The sequence below is a fragment of the Somniosus microcephalus genome, chromosome 14 (genome assembly GCF_052327205.1).
Source record: "Somniosus microcephalus isolate GS21.2 chromosome 14, FLI_Smic_1.0, whole genome shotgun sequence".
Taxonomy (NCBI): Eukaryota; Metazoa; Chordata; class Chondrichthyes; order Squaliformes; family Somniosidae; genus Somniosus; species Somniosus microcephalus.
Window position 1 is genome coordinate 29,457,311 of NC_141000.1, and position 22,482 is coordinate 29,479,792.

The 22,482-nt window shown below is 45.2% G+C and overlaps 1 protein-coding gene across 2 annotated transcripts in view; it reads right to left on the minus strand.

Annotated features, from left to right (window-relative positions):
• The window catches only part of fndc3a (fibronectin type III domain containing 3A), a 347,342-nt gene that overhangs the window by 94,411 nt on the left and 230,449 nt on the right, over positions 1-22,482 (minus strand). For both annotated transcript variants that reach the window (XM_086006446.1, XM_086006447.1), the window contains 2 exons: positions 11,644-11,860; positions 3,443-3,718 (listed from right to left, as the gene is read on the minus strand). In XM_086006446.1, coding sequence (XP_085862572.1) covers positions 3,443-3,718; positions 11,644-11,860 — 493 coding nt within the window. The remainder of the gene's footprint in view (positions 1-3,442; positions 3,719-11,643; positions 11,861-22,482) is intronic.

Genomic DNA, 22,482 nt, shown 5'->3' on the forward strand with positions numbered 1-22,482 from the left:
GTCATTTGATCCACACTGAGTACCGCTGTCTTCCGCTGCATTTCCGCCGTGCCTCTCGCTGCGGCTTCGTGCGATGCTGCAATAAGGACAGCCTTATCAAGTGTAAGATCGTTCTCTTCGAGCAGTCGTTTTTGTGTTCCTTCCTTCGACATCCCGCACACGAACTTGTCTCTCAGTGCCTCTGTCAGATTTACCCCAAACTGACAGTATTTTGCTAGCCTACGCAGTTCAACCAGGTACTCCGCGTTGCTTTCCTCTTTTCGTTGCGTTCTCACGTAAAATTTTGATCGTTCCGCTAACATCAGCGGTGCGGGGTTAAAATGATCCTTCAGGACAGCAACAATATTAGCGAAAGACTGATCCGCCGGTTTAGCTGGTGATAGAAGATGCTTCAATAACCCGTATGTCTTCGCACCCATTGAGTTTAGTAAGGTTAGAGCTTTGTCATAATTTGCTATCTTATTGACCTTACAATATATCTCGATGCGTTCTACATACGTGGCCCAATCTTCCACATCGGAATCGAAACCGTTGATGTTACTACGCTTAGGCATCTTCACACTCTTCCTGAGAAACAACAACGAAATATTTCTTTAACTTTTTTTTCTTTCAAAATGGCGGTTTCCCGCGCTTGTCTTCTTTCCCCGCCCACTTTCAAAATGGCGGTTTCCCGCTTCTGTCTTCTTTCCCGCCTACTGGCGGCTTCCCGCCTTTCTTCCCCCGGCGGGAGGGGTAAGCTTTTCCCTCGGGCGACGACCGCTGGCTTTCGGGGTTCGCAGCCTGCGCGTCGGCTTCAGTGCGTTCCTTGTTCCCTTTTCTCGGCAGGGCAACCGGCGCTGGGTACAACCCGTTGACGGCGAACAGTTTCAGCCGCTGGGCTGGATCTCGCTCAGTCTCCCTCGCTCGGGCTCTGTCTCTCCCGCTCGCTCGGGTGCGGCTGAGTTCACCGCGGTTTATTTATTTTTATATCTTCCCGCGCCTTACGATCCCGGTCGCAGCGCCTCGTGGCCTCGGTAGCTGCCCGGCCTTTTTCGCCGGTCGCGGTCTAGCTGTCTCACGACGCCGTTGCGTCTCCCAGCCCGCTTGTACCGCGGCTTCCATGCTCCACGCTGCCCCAGTCTCAGCGCCTCTGGGCCCGATTTCTGTCCGGCTCCTTTCCCCCGACCGTGGTCGAGTTCACCGCCCTTATCCTCCGTTTATTTTTTTTATTTTCCCTTTACTCACAGTCATCGTGGCCGACTTGCTTCTCGTGCTGATCGGCTCACTCACCACCGTGGCAGAAGGGACAATCAGTGCCTGTTGCTGATGGAAGGCTTCGTGTCTGAATTCTTCCTTCTTCCTTGCTCTGCAGACTCGAGTTTTCTCTCAGCAGAACGACGAGGGCGGGTGCCTCTTCTCGACGCTCGTTAACTGCTTCGGAAGTATTGTTGCCGCAGGGTAAGATCGAACTCGTCGCCACTGTAAAGTCTGTAGGTATTATGGCGAATTAATACACAGACTACAAGAGTAACTTTAACAGGACTTTACTATTCGAAGGTCAGGGCGAATCTGCCCAATAAATCCTGACACAGCACTTATATACCGGTGTGGTCACCGTCGGTATTACAGTATACAGCAGCCAAGATAAAGTAGTGCCACACCTAAAATAGTTCTCTTAAAGGTGGACGGTTACATACAATAGTTCTCTTAAAGGTAGAACAGTTACATACACTACAAGGAGGAACTACTTCACTCAGAGGGTGGTAGGTCCATGGAATATGCTGCCCCAAAAAGCTGTAGAAGCTACATCATTACATAAATTTAAAACAGAAATAGACAGTTTCCTAGAAGTAAAGGGAATTAAGGGTTACGGGGAGCGGGCAGGAATTTGGACATGAGTCTAGGTTCGGATCGGACATGGCCCTGTGGGTAGCGGAGCGGGCCCAGGGGCCTTGTAGCCTGATCCTGCTCCTATTTCGTGTGTCTAATTCTGTTAGATTCAGGAGATGGTTCTGTGATAGATTGGCGGTTAGGATCAGATCAGCCATGATCTTATTGAATGGCGGAGCAGGCTCGAGGGGCCGATTGGCCTACTCCTGCTCCTATTTCTTATGTTATGTTCTTAAGCAGTGAATGACAGACCGTAACTTCAGGAGTGCCACATTAGGCTGCGCATGCGCTAAATCCTAAAGTTGCGGACAGTTTCAAAGGCGAAATGCTGCCAGTTCGTGGTCATCAGGACTGCAAATTCTGGGCCAATGTCTCAGATGAAACATTCCTGACCACCACTCGAGGGCGCTGCTGTTCTCTTTTAAAGAGCAGATTTAAAAAAGGTCAAAGTTGCAATCAAACTACTGCTGTATGAGAATTATACTTAACCCCTTCTCTTTTCCAGTGTGATGAGATATAACTTAAATGAAATGCTTATAAACAAAAACACTTAAATATACTCAGAAGCAGAAATAAATTTATGATCTGTCTTCACAGACACTAATACAAAAGCAAAATACTGCAGATGCTGGAAATCTGAAATAAAAACAGAAAATGCTGGAAATACTCAGGTCAGGCAGCATCTGTGGAGAGAGATACAGAGTTAACGTTTCAGGTCGATGACCCTTCATCAGAACTGGAAAAGCTGGAGATGTAACAGGTTTTTAAGCAAGTGTAGGGACAGGGAAAGGGGGGAGGGGAGGAATGAACAAAAGGGAAGGTCTGTGACAGGATGGAAGGCAGGAGAGATTAAGAGACAAAAGGGATGATGGTGCAAGGCAAAAGGAGATGGTAATGGGACAAGTTAAGAAACAAAAGATCACTCTAGATGAAGTGTAAATGGCAATGGCATTTGCAGAATGATCGACAGCTTACAAGTCCCCAGTGTAGCTACTGTTAGGAGGCCTTATAGACCACTCCCACCAGTGACTTCTTTCCCTTATTATTTCTTATCTCCACCCAAACTGATTCTACATCTTGATCTTCCAAGTCAAGATCATTTCTCACTACTGTGCTGATCTCATCCTTTATTAACAGAGCCACCTTCCGAAATGTCAAATCCCCCATAATATTCAGTTCCCAGCCTTGGTCACCTTGCAACCATGTCTCTGTAATGGCTATCAGATCATATCCATTTATTTCTATTTGTGCCGTCAATTCATCTATCTTGTTACGAATGCTGCGTGCATTCAGATAAAGAGCCTTTAATTTTGTCTTTTTACCATTTTACCCTACTCTGACCCTATTTGCTGGTGCACGGTTATACTTGTACACTCTGTCCCTTCCTGTCACACTCTGGTTATCATTACCCCTATCGCTACCCATTTTATTAATATTCTAAGAACATTCTCAGGAGAATCACCTAATTATTGCTTGAAACTTGAAAAATTAGTTTCACTGTACATAGGAACAGAAGTAAGCCATTTAGTTCCTCAAGCACCGTATGCAACTTGGAAAAGACATACATACGTACCAAACATTTCTGTATCTATTTCATGTGTGCCTTGCATTTTGCCATCTTGTTTATTCTTCACTATTCCTGTGGATGTTCCTAGGGTACCTTGTTCATTTTGTTCACTGGTGGGAGACACCAAATGGCACTTGTGGGGAGAGGATGGTGGGCTGCTGATCTTATCTTTCGGTCCATTAGCTTGTCTGTCTTTCAGTTTCTTTTGTAAGCGGTCATACGCTTTGCTAGTCCTTTCATCTCTGGGGATAAAGTTGGACCTCCCATGAGAGGGATGAGATTCTGTAATGCAATAATATAAATGTACATATAGATTAACTTTATTTTACGAGAAAATCTCATACAAATACTTGAGGGAAGAATTTACACGAACATATAATATGGATCACCCGCAGCACTACTTGAGGTGATCTGGAGGATACATTGCTTAACGTTACAACATATTATCAGGATTTCTGATTTACAGTGATTGAATGAGCCAAATTATGTTTGTTTTCCCCAGAGTAATACAGGAGTGTTAGTGATATTTTTGGGTTCGAATCCTATGATTCTCTATTTGTGTGGAAACGAAATCAATGGCTTTGAATACTGTTAAATGTTATTTATCTCTATAGTTCATTTTTTCTATTACTTTATTTAGAAACACAGGATATAGAGAAAGATGGTAGGAAGGTGTTCTAGGCTGCAGGTAGGTAGGATGTAGTTTATACAAACAGAGTGTAGCAATAATGGGGAGTTGGGAAGGCAATGTGGATTGGCAAATGTTGGGAGAGTGGTCCTGGGATTTGGAAGTGTGAATCAGAGGATGTGGGAACATGGGGGGAGGGAGTAAGGGTCTGGGAGAACTGGAATGGGTTTGTGATACGTGGGAGCGGGTCACCATGTTTCAGGGCACCAGGATTTGGGAGTGGTGGAGGTGGGGTGTTGGGGTATGGGTATGGGCTGAGTTTGGGAGAAGGGTCCCAGAATGTGGAAGTACTAGGGTTGCTGGGTGTGGGAAGAGTACTGGGAAAGGAGTTAGGAGTGCCACTGACAAATTATCAGTGATAGAGGTTTCGCGAGGTAGACTGGCTGTAGGGAAAAAGGTTTGGTGTCGGGGGAGGAGAAAAAGTGGGAATGGCGAGAGCTGGCAAGAGGGGGAAAGGTGTGGATGTTCAGGCAGGAGAAAGTCCTGTTGCAGTTGGTGTATTTCTTAAGAGTTTTCTGACTGATGACTTGGGAAAGATTATTATTCAAAATACAGTTAAGTATTCATTTTAAACAATACAGGTTTGCTAGGTCACCGATGAGACCCTCTTGAGTAATCTTCACCATCCGCTTCAATGCACCCACCACAATCGACCTTTCCCCTACTGTGACTCGACCCAGAGCCAGCCTCAAGAATGGTTCAGTGTTCAAGAGCTTCACAGAATCATACAGCACAGCAGGAGGCCATTCGGCCCATTGTGTCTGTGTCAGCTCTTTAAAGATATATTCATTAGTCCCACTCCCCTGTTCCTTCCCTATAGCCCTGAAAATGTCTCCTTTTCAAGTACATATCCAATTCTCTTTTGAAAGTTATTAAATCTGCTTCCACCACCCTTTCAGGCAGTGCATTCCAGATCATAACAACTCGCCGTGTAAAAACATTTCTCCTCATCTCCCCTCTTTTTTTTGCCAATTATCTTAAATCTGTGTCTTCTTACATTTTGAAGTGTAGTCACTGTTGTAAAATACTTAATTTGGCTGTAAAGCACTTTGAGACATCTAGTGGTCGTGAAAGGCGCTATATAAATGCAAGTCTTTCTTTCTGGTTATCTCCCTCCAGTGGAAACAGTTTCTCATTTAAACCCCCATATAATTTTGAACACGTCTACTAAACCTCCGCATAGCCTCTGCTCTAAGGAGAACAATCACAGCTTCTCCAGTTTCTCCACATAACTGAAGTCCCTCATGGTGCCATTCTGGTAAATTGCCTCTGCACCCTCTCCAAGGCCTTGACATCCTTCCTAAAGTGTGGCGCCCAGAATTGGGCACAATACTCTAGCTGAAGCCTAACCAGTGATTTATAAAGGTTTTGCTTTTGTACTCTATGCCTCTATTTTTAACAGCCTTACCACCTTCAAAGATTTCTGTATGTAAACCCCCCGGTGTCTCTTTTCCTGCACCTCTTAAAATTGTAGCGTTTTGTTTATATTGCCTCTCATGCATAGTGGGTAGGATTTCTTAAACAGTTGACTCGGAAGATCTGTATTATTTAAAATAAATACTGCAGAATACTTACTTTAAGTAATAGAAGGTTTGCCACTGCTGCAGAAACCCTTTTAACAAATTCCCCCCCTCCCCCCGTCAGACCAGACCTCCAGGTCAGGTGTCAGGACTCCGATTGTGGTGAGGGGGTTTGAAGGTGGTGAGAAATTGATAGGAATTTCTTCACAGACTTGGGATGATAAATAGCAGATAATTTTCACACAATAAGTGCCAGGCAGTGATCATCTGCAACTTGAAAAAAACCCGCGCACTTCCCTCTGACTTTCAACTGTGCACCCACTGTCATCATTGACCAAAAACTTAACTGGACCAGCCATATAAACACAAGGCTGGGTACTCTGTGACGAGTGGCTAATTTTTGATCTCTCAAAGCCTCGTCACCATCTACAAGGCTGACATCAGGCATGTGATGTAATACCCACCACTCACCTGAATGGGTGCAGCCACAACACTTGAGAAGTTTGACATCATCCAGGACACAGCAGTCCATTTGATTGGCACCCCTGCTACTGGACTCAATATCCACCCCATGCAACTAGGGGCAGGCAACAAACGTGGCCTTGCCAGCACTGACCACATCCCATGTAAAGATAAAAACATTCTGGATACTAAAACTAGTTTATCAACGGTTGTTGCATTGGTAACCAACTCTGTGTCCATTATTGGATATACAGATACAGTAGAAATTATGAAGCTTCACAAGACACAAGTGCAGTTGGAGAAAGGGTCGCATCATGTAGGTAGCAGAGCCTCACAATTTCTTTCCCATTATGCTCATCCAATCTATCAATTTATCAGCTTCAAGTTATTTTGGATCAAAAAGTTGAGGACCAGAGTGGAACGGTCATGCTGAGAAGTACAAAATAACAGAAATAGGATTTTTAACCAGTCTGGCTTAATAGAACTCCTTCTGAGAAGATGACTTCTGCAGAGCTAGAGTGGAAGATGATTACAAGAGTCTCTTAGGACTTCAAACAATTTAAAGCTCTTGAAGGGAGAATGTCTCATTGCTTTTCTATGATTAACGGTAGGGTCTCAAGCATAGATGAGTGGTGGAAGCAGATTCAATAGTAATGTTCAAAAAGGGAATTGGATAAATACTTGAAAAGGAAAAACATGCAGGGCTATGGAGAAAGAGCAGGGAAGTGGGACTAATCGGATAGCTCTTTCAAAGAGCCGGCAAAGGCACGAAGGGCCGAATGGTCTGGTTCTGTACTGTACGATTCTATCATTCCAGGAAATGAATGAGGCATGAACGCACATTATAGAGTCAGAATGAAGTTATATGTTATAATTACAAGTGAATAGGAATCATCAGTAGTTAAGAGCAAAATAAAACAAATGGCTTCCTTGTTCGCTGTTCTGACCAATCACCCTCGGCACCTGGCTCTACCTCTTGTAAGCAATGCCAGCTCAGAAAGACTTCCTTTATACCAACACTCTTTGCAGGTCTCTGTGTAGTTGTTCATGCTTTGCAGACTTCAGGTTGCCAACTCAAACCCAAAATACTTGTTTTAGTTCTTAAATACTCATAGCCTAGAAATAGCTCTGTAAATGACAAGGTTTCTCTAAGTATTACTCTATCCCTCTGCTACCCAAAGCCAATTCCCATTTAGTCAAAATTTTATTCTGTACAGTAAGCTTGCCTCGTTAATTCTATTTTTGCTTTTTCTACAGCAGTGGTTCTCAAACTGGGGTCCGCGGACCCCCGGGTGCCCCTAGCGACTTTCCAGGGGGCCCGTGAACTAAACCGCCTCCGTCACAAGTTTCACTGATTTCAGGATTTTTTTTTTTTTTTAATAAATCGGTGATGGACAGCATGCTGGTGTGGAGCAGCTGGGCACTGCTGAACGGGGCGGTGAATGGTTACCATGGTGGTGGCAGCAGCACTGCGCTGCAGGAAGGAGGAGGAGGGGGGAGGGAAAAATCTGCGGGCCAGCAGCGGCCCCAATGCCATCGCCAGCAACAGGAGTCAGAGGCGGAAAAGCGCAGGGCAAGCTGTTCGGAGTGGAACCGACGGTCTGTAAACAAAGATCCTGTACCGACTGCCAGCCGGCTGCAGCAGCGCCGGGAAACGGCCAAAAAGAACAGGCCCTGTAGCTCGGGCATACATTACATTAGATCTGTCTGTTCACAGTCAAGAGCTGGCCAAGGAGCAAATCTGACATAATAATCTGGGCAGCACTTGAATATACTGAATAACCAATGTATTTGTAATTTTAAAAAAATCAATGCTTTAAAATCATCATTTTATACATACATACTCAAGGGATTCCCATTTTGTAAATGTCACCATAGCTATACTGCAATACACTTAAGTGCTGCATGTAAAACACTCTACATGCAGCACTTTTATATTGAGTATTATATATATGTAGTATTATAATTTAGAGGGGGATCCGTGATTACTAATCCATTTGAAAAGGGGTCCTTCAACCAAAAAAGTTTGAGAACCACTGTTCTACTGAAGCTGAATCAGCAATGCCAAATACAAATTGCTACTTCACTGGTTTAACCTGGGAAGTTCTGAGTGGCAGCAACAATATCCAGACCCACAGCAATGTGGTTGACTCTTAACTGCCCTCTGAAATGGCCTAGCAAGTCACTCAGTTGTAACTAACCGTTACAAAACATAATAGGAATGAAACCAGACGGACCACCCGGCATCGACCCCGGCACCGGACACAGCAACGGCACACCCAGCCCAGTCAACCCTGCAAAGTCCTCCTCACCAACATCTGGGGACTTGTGCCAAAATTGGGAGAGCTGTCCCACAAACTAGTCAAGCAACAGCCTGACATAGTCATACTCACAGAATCATACCTTTCAGCCAATGTCCCAAACTCCTCCATCGCCATCCCTGTGTATGTCCTGTCCCACTGGCAGGTGGTGGCAGCACAGTGGTATACAGTCGGGAAGGAGTGGCCCTGGGAGTCCTCAACACTGACTCCGGACCTCATGAAGTCTCATGGCTTCAGGTCAAGCGTGGGCAAGGAAACTTCCTGCTGATTACCACCTACCGCCCTCCCTCAGCTGATGAATCAGTACTCCTCCATGTTGAACACCACTTAGAAGAAGCACTGAGAGTAGCAAGGGCACAGAATGTACTCTGGGTGGGGGACTTCAATGTCCATCACCAAGAATGGCTCGGTAGCACCACTACTGACCTAGCTGGCCGAGTCCTGAAGGACATAACTGCCAGTTTGGGCCTGCGACAGGTGGTAAGAGAGCCAACACGAGAGGAAGAAACCTACTTGACCTCGTCCTCACCAACCTACCTGTCGCAGATGCATCTGTCCATGACAGTATTGGTAGCAGTGACCACCGCACAGTCATTGCGGAGGCAAAGTCCTGTCTTCACACTGAGGACACCTTCCATCGTGTTGTGTGGCACTACCACTGTGCTAAATGGGATAGATTCAGAACAGATCTCGCAGCTCAAAACTGGGCATCCATGAGGCGCTGTGGGCCATCAGCAGCAGCAGCAGAATTGTATTCCACCACAATCTGTAACCTCATGGCCCGGCATATTCATTCACTCTACCATTACCATCAAGCCAGGGGACCAACCCTGGTTCAATAAGGAGTGTAGAAGAGCATGCCGGGAGCAACACCAGGCGTACCTAAAAATGAGGTGTCAACCTGGGGAAGCTGCAACACAGGATTGCATGCATGCTAAACAGTGAAAGCAGCATGCTATAGACAGGGCTAAGCGATCCCACAATCAATGGATCAGATCTAGTGAATGGCAGTGGACAATTAAACAACTAACAGGAGGAGGAGGCTCCATGAAATTCTCCATCCTCAATGGTGGTGGAGCCCAGCACGTGAGTGCAAAAGACAAGGCTGATGCATTTGCAACCATCTTCAGCCAGAAGTGCCGAGTGGATGATCCATATCGGCCTACTCCTGAGGTCCCCACCACCACAGAAGCCAGTCTTCAGCCAATTCGATTCACTCCACGTGATATCAAGAAATGGCTCAGTGCACTGGGTACAGCAAAGGCAATGGGCCCCGACAACATCCCGGCTATCATACTGAAGACTTGTGCTCCAGAACTAGCCGCGCCTCTAGCCAAGCTGTTCCAGTACAGCTACAATACTGGCATCCGACAATGTGGAAAACTGCGCAGGTATGTCCTGTCCACAAAAAGCAGGACAAATCCAACCCGGCCAATTACCGCCCCATCAGTCTACTCTCAATCATCAGCAAAGCGATGGAAGGTGTCATCGACAGTCCTATCACGTGGCACTTACTCACCAATGACCTGCTCACTGATGCCCAGGTTGGGTTCCGCCAAGACCACTCGGCTCCTGACCTCATTAGAACCTTGGTCCAAACATGGACAAAGGAGCTGAATTCCAGAGGTGAGGTGAGAGCGACTGCCCTTGACATCAAGGCAGCATTTGACCGAGTGTGGCATCAAGGAGCCCTAGTAAAACTGAAGTCAGTGGGAATCGAGGGGAAAACTCTCCATTGTCTGGAGTCATACCAGCACAAAGGAAGATGATTGTGGTGGTTGAAGGTCAATCATCACAGCCCCAGGACATCGCTGCAGGAGTTTCTCAGGGCAGTGTCCTAGGCCCAACCATCTTCAGCTGTTTCATCAATGACCTTCCCTCCAACATAAGATCAGAAGTGGAATGTTCGCTGATGACTGCACAGTGTTCAGCGCCATTCACAACTCCTCAGATAATGAAGCGATCCATGCCCACATGCAACAAGACCTGGACGACATTCAGGCTTGGGCTGATAAGTGGCAGGTAACATTCGCGCCACAGAAGTGCCAGGCAATTACTATCTCCAACAAGCGAGAGTCTAACCACCGCCCCTTGACAGTCAATGGCATTACCATCGCCGACTCCCCCGCCATCAAGATCCTGGGGGTCACCATTGACCAGAAACTTAACTGGACCAGCCACATAAATACTGTGGCAACAAGAGCAGATCAGAGTCTTGGTATTCTACGGCGAGTGTCTCACCTCCTGACTCCCAAAAGTCTTTCCACCATCTACAAGGCACAAGTAAGGAGTGTGATGGAATACTCTCCACTTGCCTGGATGAGTGCAGCTCCAACAACACTCAAAAAGCTCGACACCATCCAGGACAAAGCAGCCCACTTGATTGGCACCCCATCCACCACCTTAAACATTCACTCCCTCCACCACCGGCATACCGTGGCTGCAGTGTGTACCATCTACAAGATGCACTGCAGCAACTCGCCAAGGCTTCTTCGGCAGCACCTCCCAAACCCACGACCTCTTGCACCTAGAAGGACAAGGGCAGCAGGCGCATGGGAACACGACCACCTCCAAGTTTCCCTCCAAGTCACATTCCATCCTGACTTGGAAGTATATCGCCGATCCTTCATCGTCGCTGGGTCAAAATCCTGGAACTCCCTACCTAACAGCGCTGTGGGAGTACCTTCACCACATGGACTGCAGCGGTTCAAGGCGGAGGCTCACCACCACCTTCTCAAGGGCAATTAGGCATGGGCAATAAATGCTGGCCTTGCCAGCGACGCCTACATCCCATAAACGAATAAAAAAAAATCTGTGACAGTACCACCAGGTGTTAAACCGGATATTGTAACATTGCAAGCCAAAGTCAAATATTTGCATTACTGTCAGGACAGCGTAACACTTGCCTTCCGCTTAACCTTTTGAAGACTGAACACCTTCTACAGCAAGAAAAATGCATGTCTTTTTTATCCTACAAAATACTGATAGGAGGCTATAAAATCTTTTTTCTGTTAAAATAAACTTGAATATTTAAACTCACACTATTTTTCCCAGTAGTGTCAGAGGGAAGGCAAGATCAGATGTCAGGCCAGCCTGGCTTGTTCTTGCTGACTTCCTAGCAATTCAAGAATGGCATTGGTAGAGTGGTAGAAGCAGATTTTCTGCCCAACAGGTGTTTGCGAAGATATAAAGATGTTTAAAATTCAACATGCTTACCTTGATCTGCATATGAATGTGGAGGATGATGCTGTGGAACATAAGGTATTGCAACATCTCCTGGTCCTGTAGAGTACATTTGATGATGTGGTAGGACAGGTGGATGAAGAAACGCAGGCATGTAAGGATGCGGATGTATTGGTGGGCGACTGCCAGGGTGAAACTCTGGATGCTGAGGTAACACCAGCACCCTTCGAACACCATTTTCTTCAATGACCTGCACAACTCAGACAGAATTACAATTGAGTAGAATAGCCACGTTTAAAGCTTATAGATTCAGTACATGACAATTTTTAAAATTTAACTCAACTCAGATTCATAGAATGGTTACAGCGCAGAAGGAGGCCATTCGGCCCGTCGAGCCCGTGCCGGCTCTCTGCAAAAGCACTTTAGCTAGTCCCACTCCCCCGCCCTTTCCCCGTAGCCCTGCAAATTTTTTTCCTTCAGGTACTTAGCCAATTCCCTTTTGAAAGCCACGATTGAATCTGCCACCACCACCCTTTTAGGCAGTGCATTCCAGATCATAAGCACTCGCTGCGTAAAAAAAAGTTTTTCCTCATGTCGCCTTTGATTCTTCTGCCAGTCACCTTAAATCTGTCTCCTCTGGTTCTCGACCTTTCTGCCAATGGAAACAGTTTCTCTCTATCAACTTTATCTAGACCCCCTCATGATTTTGAACACCTCTATCAAATATCTAGAGAGCTTCTCCAGTATATCCACGTAACTGAAGTCCTGCCATTTTTGTAAATCTTTTCTGCACCCTCTCCAAGGCCTTCACATCCTTCCTAAAGTGCGGTGCCCAGAATTGGACACAATACTTTTATAAAGGTGTTTTATAAAGGTTCATCATAACTTCCTTGCTTTTGTATTCTATGCCTCTATTTATAAAGTTCATGATCCTGTATGCTTCTTTAACCGCTTTCTCAACCTGCCCTACCACCTTCAACGATTTGTGCACATATACCCCCAGGTCTCTGTTCCTGCACCCCCATGAGCTCCTACACATACTAATAAGAAATGAATTATCCAAAACATTGTCAGGAATATAAAATATTGACTTTATGGTTTTTACTGCAGTCCAGTCAGATTTAAGATCTCAACTCAAAATTTGTAGAAGTACTGCAAAAAGAGCAACCATTACAAAGCTTGTGGGGCTAACCTCTCACAAGATCATTTCTGATGAAGACGACCATTCAGCCTACCTTGATTCATGCATCCGGAGAGATTTTAACATCCCCCATTGTGGCATCCAATTGTTTCTTAAATGATTCCAGAGTTTTTGCCTCCACTACTCTGTCTGGAAGTTTATTCCACAAGTTCATCATTCTTTGCGTGAAGAAAAATTCTCTTATCAGTTCTAAAATTACCTTTTACTAGTTTGAACCTGTATCCCCAGCTCTACTCAGTTTATTTTAAGTAATATTATGGGTTATCTTTTTCTATCACTCAGACGCCTCCTATCCAAGCGAAAAAAGCCCCAGTCAATCCAGTCTTTCCTCATAAATCAGACCCCTGAAAATGAGGATCAGCCTTGTGATTCTTCTTTGCACTGCCGCCAATGCTTGAGTGTCTCTCTTGTCAGAACCTGACAGTGTTCAAGGTCGGTCTGACCAGAGCACTGTATATTTGATCATTACCTCCTCTGACTTATTCTACTGTTTTGATTATGTAGTTCAACATCTTATTTGCTTTATTGATTGCTGCTCTGCATTGGTTGGATATAAGATTACATACATAGGATATACGGCACCGAAACAGGCCATTCGGCACAACCAGTCCATGCTGGCATTTATGCTTCAGTCAAGCCTCCTTCCGTCTTTCCTCATCTAAATCTATCAGCGTAACCCTCTATTCCCTTCTCCCTCGTATGCTTGTCTAGCCTCTCCTTAAATGCATCTATACTATTCGCTTCAACGACTCCCTGTGGTAGCGAGTTCCACATTCTCACCAGTCTCTGGGTAAAGAAATTTCTTCTGAATTCCCTATTGGATTTCTTGGTGACTATCTTATATTGATGGCCTCTAGTTGTGCTCTTCCCCCACAAGTGGAAACACTCTCTCTGTATCCACTCATTTGCCAATTATATGCCAATTCTGCAAGTTTATTAATGTCCTCCCAGTGATGCAGAGACACAGAGGGCTGGATTTTCATCGAGGAGTCAGGTAGGAGGTGGGTCTACAATTTTCAGGGTTGTAGTCCCGCCTCCATCGAGTTCTAGCCAACCCACACGATTTTGACTTGATTGACCTTGTTGAGCCCGCCCAGCGGGCTCAGCAGGCCAATTAAGGGCCACCCGGCAACAGGTGATGTCATAGATTGAAATTTCATCTGTCAAGACTGTTTGACAGATGAAATATCAGTGTTTGACAGCTGTTTGAAGCTGTCAAACACTGACAATCTGTACTTCAGGTTAATTCCTTCCTCTCAGGATGATTTAGATATCTCCACAGAACAGAAAGCAGAGGCTGCAGATTTTGACAGCTGGCGGCCATTCTGCTTTCTGTGCCAGTGAGATGAGGTACTCCCAAGACCAGAAGGAAGGAAGGCTGTAAAGGTAAGTAAAGGTTAGTAGAACTTCTTTAAACACTTTACACAGACCAAACACACTTACCTTTGCACTCATGCACCCATCACTCACCTGAACACCGGACATCTCGACCCCTCCAAGCCCTTCATCCCACCTCGCTAACTTGGCATGGTTTGGAGCCGTCGGGAATCCCACATTTCAATAATGAAAACATGGATTAGGTTAAAAACTGCCTGTTAACAGGCAGTTAATTGGCACTAATCCCCCTCCTGCCTCGAGTGTCCACAGCGCCTGGTCTGCACTCAAGGCCTCCATAATCAACACCTGTGAAGAGATGCTCGGTCACTCGACCAGGAAACACCAAGACTGGTTCGACGAGAACGACCAGGAGATCCAGGAGCTAATAAGCCGCAAGCGCAAGGCATTCCTGATCTGGAAACAGCAACACAACTCGAGAGCAAGAAAGCAGCTCTACAGACGCCTGAAGGCCGAGGTCCAACAAAAAACTCGCGACCTAAAGAACAGATGGTGGGTGGAGAAAATGCAGGAGATCCAGCAGCTAGCCGACAACCATGACGTGCGTGGATTCTTTAGCGCACTCAAGACCATCTACAGCCCAAGCACCCAAGGTCCTACCCCACTGTGGGCCAAGAAAGGGGAGGTACTCATCAAGGACAGAGAGGCAGTCAGTGCCCGCTGGAAGGAGCACTTCGAAGATCTCCTTAACCGAGACTCTGTCTTCGACGCGAGTGTCCTCAACTCCATCCCGTAGCATGCTACCCGCCACCATCTCAGTACAACCCCAGCCCGGCATGAGGGTGAAAAGGCCATCCGACAACTGAAAAACAACAAGGCCTCAGGAGCAGATGGAATCCCTGCCGAGGCACTAAAGCATGGCGGAGTAGCGCTACTGGCACGAATTCATGAACTAATTTCTCTTATCTGGAAGGAGGAGAGCATGCCAGGGGATCTCAGACGCCGTAATTGTGACCATCTTCGAGAAAAGTGACAAGTCCGATTGCGGTAATTACAGAGGCGTTTCCCTGCTGGCTGCCACAGGGAAAGTCATCGCAAGAGTCCTCCTCAATCGCCTTCTCCCAGTGGCCGAAGAGCACCTACCAGAGTCGAAATGCGGATTCCGCCCACTAAGGGGCACAATGGACATGATCTTCACCGCACGTCAATTACAAGAGAAATGCAGGGAACGGCACCAACCGCTGTACATGGCCTTCTTTGATCTCACAAAGACCTTCGACACTGTCAACCGTGAAGGATTATGGAGTGTCCTCCTCAAATTTGGCTGCCCTCAAAAGTTTGTCACCATCCTCTGCCTGCTTCACGATGCCATACAAGCCGTGATCCTGACCAATGGTTCCACCACAGACCCAATTCACATACGGACCGGGGGCAAGCAAGGCTGTCTCATCGCACCAACGCTCTTCTCGATCTTCCTTGCAGCAATGCTCCATCTCACCCTCAGTAAGCTCCCTGCTGGAGTGGAACTAATTTACAGAACAAACAGCAAACTGTTCAACCTCCGTCGCCTCCAGTCCAGATCCAAGGTCGTCCCATCCTCTATCGTCGAATTACAGTATGCGGACGATGCTTGCGTCTGCGCTCATTCGGAGGTCGAACTCCAAACCATCGTCAACACCTTCACCGAAGCGTACGAGAGCATGGGCCTTACACTAAACATCCATAAGAAAAAGGTCCTCTACCAACCTGCCCCCGCCACACAGTACTGCCCCCCGATGATCATAATCCACAACAAGTCCTTGGACAACGTGGACCACTTTCCATACCTTGGGAGCCTACTGTCAACAAGGGCAGACATCGATGACGAAGTCCAACACCGCCTTCAGTGTGCCAGTGCAGCCTTCGGTCGCCTGAGGAAGAGTGTTTGAAGACCAGGACCTCAAACCTGGCACTAAGCTCATGGTCTACAGAGCAAGTCATCCTCGGTTCCGAGGGACTGCCCAAGAAGAAGGATTAATGTCCTCCTGTAATTTGTTGCAGTCCTCCTCAGTATTGACTATCCCCCCCAATTTGGTATCATCCGCAAATTTAGATATTGTGTTTTTGATTCCAAAGTCTAAATCGTTAATGTAAATTGTGAACAGCAGTGGTCCCAGCACTGATCCTTGTGGAACACCACTACCCACCTTCTGTCACTGTGAATAGCTACCCTTTACTCCCACTCTCTGCTTTCCATCTTGGAGCCAGCTAGAAATCTATTCTGCCTCTTGTCCCTACTCCGCATTCTCTGACCTTCTTCATCAGTCTATTATGGGGTACCTTTTCGAAGGTCTTTTGAAAATCTAGATAAATTACATCTACTGCATTACCATGTCTACTCTCTCTGTTACCTCTTCAAAAAATTCAATAAGGTTGGTCAAGCAAGATTTTCCCTTTTGAAATCTATGCTGACTATTCATTATTATACTTTTCGTTTCTAGATGTTCTTCTATTCTCTCCTTTAGTAGGGATTCCATTATTTTTCCTGTTACCGATGTTAAGCTGACTGGTCTATAATTCCCTGGACAGGTTCTATCCCCCTTCTTAAATATAGGTATTACGTTAGCTATCCGCCAGTCCTCTGGCACTACACCTTTTTCTAACAAATTATTAAATATGTGTAGTAATGCCTCTGCTATCTCTTCCCTAGATTCTTTTAGAATGCGTGGATACAATCCATCCGGACCAGGGGTTTTATCCTCTTTGAGTTTGATTAGTTTATTTAATATATCCCCTTTTTTATTTTAAATGCACTTATCTCATTACTCATCTCATTATCCAATGTCATGGCCACCTGATATATCCCCCTGGTAAATACCGAAGCAAAATAATGATTTAATATTTCTGCCATCTCCCTATCGTTACCTGTGGTATTGTCTTGTCCATCCCTTAATGGCCCTATTCCCATCCCAAACTTCCTTTTTTTATTGATGTGCCTGTAAAATATTTTACTATTTTGTTTCATGTTCCTTGATAATTTAATTTCTTGGTTCCTCTTTGCCTTCCTAATTGTTTTTTGATTTCTCTCCTAATTCCTTCGTATTCTCTCTTATCATGTGGTCTATGTACTTAATGTATGCCTCTTTCCTTACCCTCAATTGTTCCCTTATGTCATTATTCATCCATGAAGTCTCATTGGTGTTTAGTGGAATATATTTTTCCTGCACTCTGTTGAACACCGTTTTTAATGTTTCCCATTGTCGTTCTACATTGTTGTTTGCCAATACTGTTCCCCATTTTATCTTCCCAAGTTTTATTCTCAGCCCCTCAAAATCAGCTTTTCTTCAATCTATTAACCTGGTTTTTGTCATACTTATATCCTTCTCTATTATCATCTTAAAGCATATTATATTATGGTCACTATTGCCTATATGTTCCCTACTTTTACTTCTCTTATCTGCTCTAGCTCATTTCCCATAACTAGATCCAATAGCGAATCCTCCCTTGTTGGGCTTTTTACATATTGGGTTAGAATGGAGTCCTGTAGACAGTGTAGGAACTCCATTCCCTTGTCCCCTTTACCTACCTCTCTGTCCAATTAATATCGGGGTAGTTGAAATCCCCCATGATTATTATTCTATGTTTTTTTACTAATTTCTCTGATTTGTCTGTATATTTATTCCTTCACTTCCCTTCTACTATTAGGTGGTCTGTAGACTACGCCTATTAGTGTGATTGATCTTTTATTATTTTTTATCTCTATCCATATGGATTCTATTTTTGTCTTGCCAATATCTACGTCCCTTTTTTCTACTGCCATTATGTTATCCCTAAAAAGTACAGCTACTCCACCTCCCCTTTTTCCCCCTCTATCTTTTCTAAATATGTTATACCCTGCAATGTTTAATTTCCAGTCCAGATTTTTTTGTAGCCATGTCTCAGTAATCCCTACTATGTCTGGTTCCTCCCAACGCATGATTGTCTCTAGCTCCCCTGTTTTATTACAGACACTGTGTGCATTGCTGTACAGACAGTTTAACTCATTTTAATTGGATTTCCTCTCACTTTATGTTTAACCATCTTTTTAGACTCCTGTTCTATAACTCTATTTGTTCCCTTGCCGTCAATGTCCACCCATACTTTCTTTCCTATGCTCACTTTTCCTGTTTTGCTTATATTGAGGCTGCTTACGTTTCTTGTAGATCCCTTCCCCCTTCTTACTACTTTAAAGCCTTTGCCACCTCCCTATTTACCCTTTCCGCTAGGACATGGGTCCCATCCCAGTTCAGGTGGAGCCCGTCCCATTGGTACAGCTCTTTCCTGTCCCAGAACTAATGTCAGTGTCCCATGAAAAGGAACTGCTCTTTCCCACACCAGCCCTTTAGCCACGTGTTAATTCTCCTGATCTGTCTGCTTCTATGCTAATTTGCACGTGGCTTGGGCAATAATCCAGAGATAATACCCTCGAGGTCCTGCTTTTTAATTTAGAACCTAACTCCTGAACTCTTTCTGCAGGACCTCCTCCCTGTTCCTACCTCTGTCGTTTGTTCCAACATGGAGCAACTGGATTTACCCCTTCCCTTTCCAAGATCCTCTCCGGCCGCCGTGAGATATCCCTTATCCTGGCACCAGGTAGGCAACACACCCTTCGGGATTCTCGTTGTTGGCTGCAGAGGACGCTATCTATCCCCCTAATTATAGAGTCCCCTGTTACTACCACATTACTATTCTGCTCTTCCGGCCCCCCCCACCGCACCCTTGGACAGCCTTCTGAGCCACAGTGCCTTGTCCTCCCTGCAGTCTTTCTCCTTGTCCTCACAGGTAGCGAGTACTTTGTACCTGTTGGACAGGACCAGTGTCTGCGGGAATTCTTTCTCAACCTCTCCTAAATCCCCGCTACTTGTCTCCCTAACAGTCACACCCTCCCATTCCTGAACCTGTGCTTTCCTCTGGGGCGTGACTGTATTCTGTATAAAACTGTCCAGAAATTCCTCCCCCTCCCTTATGTGTTGGAGTGTCTCCAACTCGCACTCCCGCTCAATGACTCTGAGCCGGAGAGATTCAAGATGGAGACATCTCCTGCAGATGTATTTGTTCGGGACAGTCTCACCGTCCACAAACTCTCACATATTGCAGTCCAGACACACAACCTGCCCTGCCATATCTTAGACGAGCCTTATTTTATTTATTTAATTAGTTAAAGTCTTTATTCAATGATTATTTATAGTTATATTAAATAGTTTAACTAGTTAAGCTATAAATTTAATACAGTATGTTAGTTTCCCGCTCCTAGTTTAAACCACTAGGTTAGAGAGAAAAAAAACCTTAATACTCACCAACCAATCACCTACCTGCTGTCCTGTGACGTCACTCTTTTTTTGGAAATTGTCGACGGTTCAGCCGCTGCTGGTGTCTCCAATCAGTTCGGCGCTGTTTTATGCTCCGCCGCTGCTGGTGTCTCCAATCAGGTCGGCGCTGTTTTATGCTCTGCCGCTGCTGGTGTCTCCAATCGGGTCGGCGCTGTTTTCCCTGCTGTTTTATGCTCCGCCGCTGCTGGTGTCTCCAATCGGGTTGGTGCTGTTTCCCCCGTTGTTTTATGCTCCGCCGCTGCTGGTGTGTTATTCATGAAGGTAGCATTGCTGTACTCTCTCCATGCTACCAGCCATTCCATTACCTCCTGAATTTTTGGGTGAATACCACTCCTCGCCCAAATACCGAGTGTATACCAAACATTACTCTGCTGCCTCTGTCTTTGAGTTTTGAGCCAATCTTCATAATAGAGGCATTTAGGGCTTCTATATTATTTCTCTGTCTTTTACCCCTACATGGACTTCTACCACAGCATCCCCATCTGTCCCTTTCAGTATCCTTTCTAACCTTTCCTCAATATGTACTGCTCTGGCTCCAGGTGGGTGATGACAGCTCACCATCCTGTAAGTATTGTCCTTATGACATGGCTATCTACTCTCTTCAGAAAATAATCGCCTATGACTATAATCTCTCTGGCCTGCATCTTACATCTTTGTCCAGGCTGTCTGCTCTAGTTTACTACCTACCTATTCTTCTGGGACCGTATTACCTTCTGCCATGCTGGACAGTGCCTGGTATCTATTCGCTAATATAATCTCTTGGATAGCGTCACAGGATTTCCTACCTTTCATATTTATTTTATCAACCTTAATCCAGCCAGTAACCTTGCTTCCTTATATTTCACAATTTTTGACCCCCTTTCATGACCACTATTCCTGGTTGAACTGTTCATTTACTCCAATCCCTAAAGACTGAATGGCAATAGATTGGGAGAAGGGGAAGTGCAAAGAGACCTGGGTGTCCTTGTGCACCAGTCGCTGAAGGTAAGCATGCAGGTGCAGCTGGCAGTGAAGAAGGCAAATGGTATGTTGGCCTTCATAGCGAAAGGGTTTGAGTACATGAACAAGGATGTCCTGCTGCAGTTGTACAGGGCCTTGGTGAGACCACACCTTGAGTACCGTGTGCAGTTTTGGTCGCCTTATCTGAGGAAGGATGTTCTTGCCATGGAAGGAGTTCAGCGAAGATTCACAAGGCTGATCCCTGGGATGGCAGGAATGACGTATGAGGAGAGATTGGGTCGATTGGGCTTATACTCGCTGGAGTTTAGAAGAATGAGAGGGGATCTCATCGAAACTTATAAAATTCTGACAGGTCTGGACAAACTAGATGCAGGTAGAATGTTCCCGATGGTCGGAGAGTCCAGAACCAGGGGTCATAGTCTAAGGATAAGGGGTAAGCCATTTAGGACAGAGATGAGGAAGAATTTCTTCACCCAGAGAGTGGTGAACCTGTGGAATTCTCTACCACAGAAGGCGGTTGAGGCCAAGTCTTTAAATATATTCAAGAAGGAGTTAGATATATTTCTTAGAGCTAAAGGTATCAAGGGATATGGGGAGAAGGCAGGTACGGGGTACTGAGTTTGGATGATCAGCCATGATCTCATTGAATGGCGGAGCAGGCTCGAGGGGCCGAATGGCCTACTCCTGCTCCTATCTTCTATGTTTCTATGACTCTCAAGTCTGATGCTATCCTGACCATATCACTTACCTGCAATGATTCATTATTGAATTTAATACTATCCACTTGCCCGTGAAAATCCCCTCACTTCTGTCTGCACTTGCAAGTTCCTGTACCTTGCTCTTTAAGGCAGTAACCCTTTCTTTAAGCTAATTGATTAACAGACACACAACACAATGGTTTGAGATCAAGGCACAAGTATGTTGGTCAGGTCCATTCGCAAGTGGAATATTTATAGTATTTAACTCACAAGGTTTTGAATTTCTGTACTTAACAAGGTGGCAAAAACGGATGCCATGGGATGCTTCACCACAAGTGGTTATTGTTGAGGAGAGACTAGAAGATTATTTAAAAGGGAATGGGATAAGTATTTGAAATGGAGGAATATAAAAGGATCGGGGGGCGGGGGGGGGTGGATGTAGGGATCTGAGATTTGTATGTAAAGGTCAGGGTTAGTGTCAGGTCCAGAACCCTCCCGGAATGTCTGGAAGTCTCCAATAATGGGAGATTAATCTCGGGGGGTACTGCTGCTAGCAACCCCGAAGAAAAGTAGAGTTTGCATTTGCAGTACACATCTGGGTTTGCACCTGCGTACTTTCTTCATCTGCTCGCAGGTGGGCTTGAGGTTCGCAGAACTTCTCGCACCGACAGCTGCTGTCACGAAACCACAAGCAAAAATACTTAACTACAGGGGACTCAAACCGTTATAAGGTAAATGCAATATCTGTAAACTGGGTGTGTCAGGTGATTCAATGTCACATGATCAAAGTCATGTGATTAACCCTCCAGGAATACCTCCAACCAGAGTTGGCAACCCTACTTATAAGTGCAACCCTGTACCTCTGTAGCTCCAACAAGACTATGTTTTAATACATTTTCATAGGCTCATTTAAAATTCATGAATAATGATTCATTAACCTTGTAAAATTGCAAAATATAAATACATCTCAAAATCAAGACCAGTAACCTTTTATATGCTGGTAACATAATGCTCACTTCAGTTGTTCATTGAACAGATTGAGAAAGAAACTAAATAGGGGAGGTGTCTCTATCAGCAGTGTTTTTTTTTTTGTAATTTTACAATACTGAATCTAAGAAACAAATTTAAATTTGTTTTGCTGTAAATGATTAAAATATACTGGTTTGAAGGCTGAGCTCCCTGCCCAGGACTTGTAACTTTAACACAGTAAATATAAATGTACTTAATAGTTTGAAAAGGAAATGAAGCAAGGAGGCTTCCACCGGTCCTTCGACATAAGGCTGCATGCCACTTCTGATAAAGTATTTATATTCTTGTTATGCTCAGGGTG